This window comes from Myotis davidii, unplaced genomic scaffold (assembly GCF_000327345.1).
Source record: "Myotis davidii unplaced genomic scaffold, ASM32734v1 scaffold164, whole genome shotgun sequence".
Lineage (NCBI taxonomy): Eukaryota > Metazoa > Chordata > Mammalia > Chiroptera > Vespertilionidae > Myotis > Myotis davidii.
The window spans coordinates 1,331,110-1,340,423 of NW_006296417.1; the positions used below are offsets into that span (position 1 = coordinate 1,331,110).

General features: G+C 46.0%; 1 protein-coding gene across 3 annotated transcripts in view; it reads left to right on the forward strand.

Annotated features, from left to right (window-relative positions):
- Positions 1-9,314, forward strand: part of CERS3 (ceramide synthase 3) — a 55,721-nt gene that overhangs the window by 14,623 nt on the left and 31,784 nt on the right. For all 3 annotated transcript variants that reach the window (XM_006771742.2, XM_015569124.1, XM_015569125.1), the window contains one exon: positions 5,701-5,874. In XM_006771742.2, the coding sequence (XP_006771805.1) occupies positions 5,702-5,874 (173 nt within the window). In that variant the 5' untranslated portion in view covers position 5,701. The remainder of the gene's footprint in view (positions 1-5,700; positions 5,875-9,314) is intronic.

Here is a 9,314-nt window from a genome sequence, read left to right on the forward strand (position 1 = left end):
TTGCACGCCCCACACTAGGGACGGAGCCCATAGCCCAGGCATGTGCCCTAACCGGGAATCGAACCGTGATCTCCTGGTTCATAGGTTGACCCTCAACCACCGAGCCAGGCCAGCCAGGCAGAAGTTTATTTCTCGTGCATGTAACCGTCCAGGTATCGCCCCCCTTTCCAGCTGTCAGGAAAGAAGAAAGACAGACACCAGGACAGGCAGCTTGGTCTTTAGGGAGATTACCCAAATCAATTCCTCGCTTGTGTCGCTGACCCAGACCCCACACGGCCACATGTGGCCACAAGGGAGGTTGGGAAATGGTGACTCACGTGAGAGGGCAGCCATGAGCCTGGTAAAACTTGGGGACCAGGGCCTGTGACTATAAGGCAGAATGAATGGATACTGAGGACACCCTGATACCCCTCGGTGACACCTCTGAGGTGACACCATGCTTTTGTTGCAAATGCTCTAAGTTTTTCTGTTTTTTGTCTCTGAGTCTGTTCTGAATTTCCTCAAGGCTTATATTGATATAATTGGAAAATGTAGTATGAGCGAATTACTTAAAGCTGTTTCGATCTTGCTGTAGGTTAATCACTTCTCTACACAAAGTACAGTTGTGTTTGCTTTTCCGCTGCCGTTTTTGCACATTTCCAGGCTTTTATGCACTAACTGAATCATAACTAATGTGCTCCCGAGGTGAGTTGCTCTGGCGCTTGCACTGGCTCATCCATGTGAAGTGGCCCGATTTGAGATGCTCTGAGAAGTAGGATTACACTTGGCTCTGTCCTTGCACCGTGGACAGAAAGCAAGTAGGGCCTCCTGCTTTCCTTCGTGTTTTATCTTAAAGGCATAACCAGTATTTTTGGCCAAGTTCATAGAGTTAGTTTCAAAGAAAACACAAACAGACTCAGTGTAGATAAGCATGTTTAGCTGACCTCTGCTCCAAGTTTCAAAAATCGTTTGGCAACTAAAAAAATGAAGTTATTTGTAGATAATTAAATTAGATAACATTTTTGGCCATAACATCTCTTCTTGATTTTTCAGCCCCAGTAAGTTTCCCATCCATTCATTCAGCAAATCCTTAGTTAGTGTCTACTGTGTGCAAGCTTTGGGCATGCAGTAGTGGGCAGGCCAGGCAAGGTCCACACTCTTCTGGGGCTGACTTCTCTCTCTCTCTCTCTCTCTCTTTAAATTTTCAGAGTGGGAGGACGAGGGAGAAAGAGATAGAAACAGAAATGATGAGAGAGCATCATTGATTGGTCACCTCCTGCGCACCCCACACTGGGGATGAAACCTGCAACCAGGGCATTTGTCCCAAGTTGGGAATCAAACCATGACCTCCTAGTTCATAGGTCGATGCTTAACCACTGAGCCACACCGGCCAGGCTTGACTTCTCTTTACCGAGGACCCTGGCCTCCCTGTAGTCTGGCCACCCGACCTCCAAAGCTCTCACTTCCTCTCCTGCTCTCTAACCATGTCATCCTCAAGTATTGTGAACATGGGTTCTAGAATGTCTCTTCCCTTCATACACCTTTACTTCTATTTGACTTATTTAACTTCTCATTTCTCCTCACTGTCCTCTGAGTGACGTTTTCTGTTCTGTAGAGACATTTTTTTGTCACTCCTCCACCCGAGAGAGATGTCCTGTAGGGTTCGTTATCTTCTGAGCTGATGGATTTCCAGCCGGCATTATGTGGTAATCACCAGAAATGCCAGAAGCCCCAGCCCAACGAGGAGCTCCTACCTCAGCAAGAGTTCAAGTGCTATATTTTTATTTTACCTTTTTATTGATTTCAGAGAGAAAGGGAGAGAGAGAGAGAGAGAGAGAGAGAGAGACAAACATCAGTGATCAGAGAGAACCATGGATCAGCTGCCTCCTGCATGTCCCCTACTGGGGATCGAGCCCACAACCCGGGCATGTGCCCTGACCAGGAATCAAACAGTGACCTCCTGGTTCCTAGGTCAACACTCAACCAGTGAGCCAAATTGGCCCGGCAAGTGCTGTATTTTTAGTACTTCACAAAAATGTTGCTTCAAACAGTGATCAGCTTGGTGCCCAGATGGGTTTATTTCTTCATTCCCAAGGTCAGATTTAATGGTGTTCATCTGAGAAAGTGGCTCAGCAGGCTTCCCTCACCCTGTTTGGTTCTGTATCCATGAGGTCAGAGACTAATGACTCAGAAGAACCTACATGAGTTAGAGTGTCTTCCTGCAGACGACTCGCAGCTGGCGTTGAAAATAGGGTTTAGACATTTCACAATAATAGCAGGTGGGAAAACACAGCTGGGCCGTGATGCCACGTCCATCACTGACACTTCCCTAAATAGAGAGAAATGAATGCAAGCATTTTCCTTAACAATATTTTTAAAATAGCTTTAATTTTTTTATATCGATAAAAAGTACAGTCCCTTAGAAAGTACAAGCGATGGGAAAAGGGAAGTTTGAGTAACTGATGAAAAAAAGGAGTGAATAAATCCGTCTACTTCCAAGAGAATACCAAGCAGAGAGACTGAGGAGCTGTTAACTGAGTTGACAATTTTTCAGGTGCCAGAAAGGCCTAGAGTTCAGCCAAAGAAATGAAGATGAGAGATGGGCTGCAAGTTGCATGTGGGAGTCAAACTGTCCAGAAAGTGACTGAGTTACAGGCACACCCCCCACCATACCCTCCCCCTCCCCCCCGCGACAGATTCATTCTTGCAAAGGCTCAGATTTTTTTAAAGAGCAGTAATGTGTGGGTTTTTGGAAAAATATATGTTTTTATTTATTTTTAGAGAGAGAGGAAAGGAGAGTGATAGAAACATCAATACTCAGAGAGAATCATGGATCGGCTGCCTCCTGCACGCCCCCTACTGGGGATGAGCTGCAACCCGGGCATGTGCCCTGAGCAGGAACTGAACCTGTGACCTCCTGATTCATGGGTCGACGGTCCACCACTGGGCCACGCCGGCTGGGCTGTGGGTTTTTTAAATGCATGTATCTCTCTATTTCAATCCTTTCTAATTTTTTCTCCATCCGGATACTGTTGAAGTGCTGCAATACTTAGACAGTTAACACAGCAGGAAGGTATTGTGCTCACCGTGTCAGTCATGGGTTTTGCACCCAACCCAGCACCTTTCTGAGGCTGTATCAGGGAGGCCGCAGCCTCTGTTACACTGAACGACAAGAACAAAAAGCCTTCAGTTAGCAGTAACTATGAGGGCCTGTGTCCGATTTGAAATTTAGAGCCGGGTCAGGAATCGGGGAGGAAGAGAAGAAAAGGGACAAATGGGTACCCCGTGTCAGCAAGATGAGCTCAGAAGCTAAACAGGGAGACATGACAGATGCTGCAGGCTGCCGGCCCCTCCTCAGTTATCCCCGGGCGTTCCTGCTTCTCCAGTGTGCTGCAGGAGAAAATCCTAGCCCAGGCACTTCTGCTAAACCTAAGGTTCAGGCAGCTGAACTGAGCTGTCAGTTTCAATCAAGAAGGTCGGGAAACGCTAGGTGGCTCAGTGATTGAGCGTTGATCTATGAACCAGGAGGTCATGGTTCAATTCCCGGTCCCAGGCACATGCTCGATCCCCAGTGCGGGGCGTGCAGGAGGCAGCCGATCAATGATTCTCTCTCATCATTGATGTTGCTCTCTCTCCCTCTCCCTTCCTCTCAGAAATCAATAAAAAAAGATATATATTAAAAAAAAAAGGTGGGTAAACGAACACTAGGTGTGTCAGCCAGTGCTCTTGGTCATAGGCAACCGTGTCTACCTCTTACCATCAAAACAACGGACTTGATTGGCAGTGACTCACAGCGGGAAGGCAGGTGGTGGTCCAGACGTGGATGGCTGGAAACCAGGAGGTCAGGAAGGCCAGCAGGCAGAGAGACAGCTGTATTTTTTAGTAGCTGCTGCCGCTGGACAGCGCTGTTGGCTCCAGACTCAAGAGTCCCGAGAACAGCATCCAACTGGCCAAGCCGAGGCATCCCAGGCCGGCCGCCAGCAGATGGGGAACGGTCCACCGGGGCTTGGACAGTGGGAAAGATCATCTCCCTGCTACCGTGAGGGCCGGGTGCTGGCTTCCCCCACATGGCACTTCCGGTGTGTGGGGGCCAGAAAGGTGACTCGAGCGGATGCCAGAGGCAGCGGCAGGGGCCTGTGGCCGTGCGACAGGAGAGGTTTTCATTTTGATGAGGTACAACTTACCGGTTTTATATTTGTCGTTTTGCTTTTGGCGTCCTACAGAAGAAGGCTTTGCCTAACCCAGGGATGGGGAATGTTTGGCCCGCGGGTCAGATAAGGCCCGAGAAGTTATTTGGTTTGGCCCTGCCAAGGCAACTGCAGGAGGGACTCAAAATTCAATAAATCTAGGAGCTGTTTTCCTAGCAACATAAATTTATAGTAAGGGAATTATATTAAGCAAATGATGTTATAAATATCCAAATGGCCCTTGGCAGAGAAAAGGTTCCCCACCCCTGGCCTAACCCAGGGTCACTGAGATCTCCTTTAGAATCTTCTACTAGTTCTATAACTTTAGTCCTCATGTTCAGGGCTGGGATTCATTTTGCATTGGTTTTTAACTCTTTTGAAGCAGCAACCATGGATGTCCAGTGGCAGCTCGTGAAGAAAAAGTGAATAATGAAGATTTCCTTATTTTCTCAGTTTGAACGGCATTAGGGGCCCACCCTCAACTTCTGAATTCTTTCCGTGTCTATTTCCCTTTCAATGTGTTTGGCTATTGGGTATTGAAGTTACTATGGCTCTCAACACATCCTGATTCATTGCTCACATGTGGTGCACAGGGCATTATTCAGAGCAGCGACTCCTACATAATCACCGTAAGCTATTCATTTAACTCTTTAATCAGAACGATAAAGTTTAGCTATTCATTTATTCACTGAATTATAGATGTTATAATGAATATAAATTAACAAGTATTTATATTTGATTGGACAAATTCACCTGTCCTGCCTGGAATCATATTTTAGGAGTGAGCAAACTTTTATATAGCAATTATTATAACAACATAAAAAAAAATCTTTCCCAGCTGGTGTGGCTCAGTGATAGAGTGTCAAGCTATGAAGCAGAAGATCATAGTTTGATTCCCAGTCAGGACACATCCCTGGGTGGCAGGCTCGATCCCCAGTGTGGGGCATGCAGGAGGCAGCCGATCCATGATTCTCTCTCATCATTGATGTTTCTTTCTCTCTCCCTCTCCCTTCCTCTCTGAGATCAAGAAAAATATACTTAAAGAAATACTTGCTGGCATGGACTAATTGGAACGAATTATAATATGAAGTAGAATGTGCTTGTTCTGTATCTGCTGGAGAAGTTCTTAGGACTCTAGTGAAGATTTACTCATAGTTGGAGCTTTCGTGGTGTTGACCTTTGGCATGTTGAAGTTGTAGAGGTTATTTTTCGTACCATAGAATCATGCAAGAGGAAGGTGCCTGCCCCGAAGAGTAACATGTTGTACAGAAAGTATGAACAGTGCTGTGTTAAACTTCAGTTTGCCCACCACGGCCAAAATGGTTCTGACGGTATTGGCAGAGCAGTTCTTGTTGACTGCAATGAAGAGATGTGCAACCCATCGCGCAATAATATTCTGTTGTTCCCTTCTCCCCCACCCCACCCCACCCCACCCTAGAACTGTGTGGTTTAGGCATTTTGAGCCCAGGTTCTCATGGTTATCTCAGCTTCATTTGTCTTGCAGATCTAATGTGTTCTTTTCCTGTCTCTGTAGAATGTTTCAGACGTTTAAAGACTGGTTTTGGTTGGAAAGATTCTGGCTCCCTCCAGCAATAAAGTGGTCAGACCTCGAAGATCACGATGGACTCGTCTTTGTAAAACCCTCTCATCTGTACATGACCATCCCATATGCCTTCGGCTTGCTGATTATCCGGCATTTCTTTGAAAAGTAAGTATTGCTTGTGTGTCTTTCCTGCCCATGCCCCTGCCTGGTCCCAGCTGTAGAAGAAGAGAGTCCTGGTAAGATCCTTGAAGAATCTGCTGTTCAGAGGTGCAGATCCTGGGAGGCCGTGCACGAAATCAGTGCACACCAACTGTTATCTAGGAGCTGAACAAGTGAAATGAGAAACAAGTGCTTTAGTTGCACAGTGAGAAAGTGGAGACCGAGAGGTTAAGTATCACAGAGCTTATTAGTGCCAATGACAGCGTGGGAACTCAGCTCCCGTTCCCTGGGCCAGGTCTGTGATAAAGGACACGCACCCCAGAAAGGCAGCGCTAGAGAGCTGTGTGATTAGAGGGTGCGTTATCATTTCCAAATGCCTACAAAATAGCAAATATGGCTCCTTAAAGAGCAAACTTCATCTTGCCTTATTGCAACGTTTATTTTAAAGGTTTATTGAAAGCTTTAATAGCTGGCCTTCCAGGGTATAAGGAAATCAAAGAAAAAAGTAGAAATTTGCTTTGTCAGGAAAAGCAAACTTCTTTTCTTTCTCTTAATTTAAATAGATATTACTTCCAGCCTTCTTATTAAAACTGCACTAGTGTCATGATAACAGGAGATAAATGTCCATTTGTAATCTCTGTAGCTGTCTCTGTTTCAAAAACCTGTTATTAGCACATTATTTTTTTGGAGCAAAAAGAATATTTGAATGTCAAGAGTTGGAAAAACTTAAGACGAAATCTGATGCAGATCATGTTGTCCAGGACTAACCGTAATGCAGATCATATGTGCATAACCATTTGCAGCGTGCATATCTCGAGCGTTAGTTTGACCAGCTCTGTTTCAGGGACCGCCCCAAAGGTTTCCGTACAAACAGCGACTTCGCGTGGGCCCACTATGTGCTTGCTGTTGGGAGGCACCACGAAACCCCAGCTGAGAACATCTGAAAAGGTGCCTCCTTTTTGACAGTGGATTCTGCTTTTTCCTAGATGTTTGGATTTCTCAGGGAATGCACACATAAATAAAGTGGGGTTTCGCCCCTGCCTACCCCATCAGCCAATGACTCTTCCCTGGTCTGAAGCGTCGCTTTTCTTGCCTCACTTGCCTGGTGCTCTCCGCATCTGGCACCCAGGTCCTCTGCCTATTTGCATTGCAGATTTCCTACCTTTTTGGGTGGACAGCTCCATTTTCTATGTTTTGATCGGGACAGAGAACTAGAAAATTCTTTCGGTTGCCAAAGCAGCGCAGCTTGTGGGGGACCAACTTGTTCGTCTTGGTCTTGGCCTTGCCAACAACAATTAGGAAGGAATCCAATCCTCTGTTAATTCCCAGGACCATTCTTGATGCCTCTCAAGGGACCGAGTCAAGTCAGCATCACCTTTATAACTTTAACTCCCAGGAACTCACCCGGAGCTCCTTCCGTTCTGTGACGCTGCAGAGCGCTGAGTGTTGTTCCACTCGCCTCATCGCTCTTCAAGCACTGGCAGTAAGGAAAGGTTAACATGGGAGAGAAAGCATATTTAAAAGCGTATAAATATATATTGATTTCAGAGAGAAAGGGAAAGGAGAGAGATAGAAACATCAATAAGAATCTTTGATCAGCTGCCTCCCACACATCCACTATTGGAGATCAAGCCCACAACCTGGGGCCACTGGGAATTGAACCGTAACCTCCTGGTTCATAGGTCGCTGTTCAACCACTGAGCCACACCAGCTGGATGAAAGCATGCTTTAAAAAATATATATATTTTATTGATTTTTCACAGAGAGGAAGGGAGAGGGATAGAGAGTTAGAAACATCGATGAGAGAGAAACTTCGACCAGCTGCCTCCTGCACACTGCCTACTGGGTATGTGCCTGCAACCAAGGTACATGCCCTTGGCTGGAATCGAACCTGGGACCCTTGAGTCCACAGGACAACGCTCTATCCACTGAGCCAAACTGGTTAGGGCTGAAAGCATGCTTTTTGAAAAATAAGTTAAATTTTTCCCAGGGCTTCTATATTGTTTGTATTAGATTAAACCACTTATAAATAAAATATTACACCTTGAATTTGAATAGAAACTTATAGTTTAAGAGGTACATAAAATCACTAATGGTATCATCTCAGTGGAGAAAATGAGAGGTACGTGACCTGGCCAAGGTGAAACAGGAAGTATGTGAGGAGATTTGGGACTTGAACCCTCTTGTTATAACATGAGGTTTAGGGTTGTTGGTTTTCTATTTTCCCCATAACTTCTTGGACTTTCGCACGGAACTACCCCTGATGGTCAAAGAGAGTAAATTATTATCTCTTAGGAATACAGAAGACATAGTCTCAAGGGATGATCGCAAACGTGAAATTTTCTGAACTCTCTTAAAAATTCATGTAGCCCTAGCTGGTGTGGGTCAGTGGTTAGAGCGTCAGCTGCCAGACTGAAAGGTCCAGGTTCAGTTCTGGTCAAGGGCACATACTTTGGTTGCAGGCTTGATCCCAAGCCCTAGTCAGAGCCTGTGCAGGAGGCAACCAATCGATGTGTCTCTCTCACATTGTTGTTTCTCTCTCTCTCTGTCTCTCCCCCTCCCTTTCACTCTCTCTAAATCGCAATGGGACAGTATCCTCAGGTGCAAATTAACAACAAAAAGAAATTCATGTAAATTGGACACTGTGTTTCAGCATATCCTGTGTTCACCGTGAGGAGGCTTCCTTCTGTTGTCCTAGGAATTGTGACCAGGACTGTGGTTTGGCTGCTGGTTTTTACCCGGTAGTACCAGCCAGGAGCCACTGAACACCAGGAAGTGGCGCCCCTCCCTTTTCTGGCTGTAGAGAGCCAAGTGCAGACAGAGCTGGTAAAGGACAAACAAGTCGATCATTTGAAAGTGACCGACATTTGCCTTGTATTTTAGGATTTCCTTTCCTTGCAAATGTTAGTTTGTGGCTTATGGTTGATTTTGTGTGTGTGTGTGTGTCTGGAATTGCAGTTTCTAACTAGTGTATCCAGACTCTCTGCATTTATGTGTCTCAAGTGTGATGTAAAGGGATCTGAGCTACTCAAATTTAAACACTTGTGGAATAAACATATTATCTCAGAGTAAATTATGCTCCCAGAATAGTCCAAGGCAGGGGTGGAGCTGGGAAAACCAGAGGTCATCGTTTTGCTTTCACTTAGTTGTGCAGTGAATAGATTCCCCACCTTGATCACTTCTACTCGGCAGCACAGGGCACCGTGGGACAGCACGCCCATCATTCCTTAAGGAAGGGTGGGTGCAGCAATCTACAGGAGTTCAGGAAGGATTGCTAGCCCGGCCAGTGTGGCTCAGTGGTTGAGCATCTACCTATGAACCAGGAGGTCAGGGTTGGATTCCTGTCAGGGCACATGCCCAGGTTGCAGGCTTGACCCCAAGTAGGGGGCGTGCAGGAGGCAGCCGATCCATGATTCTCTCTCATCATTGATGTTTCTCTCTCTTTC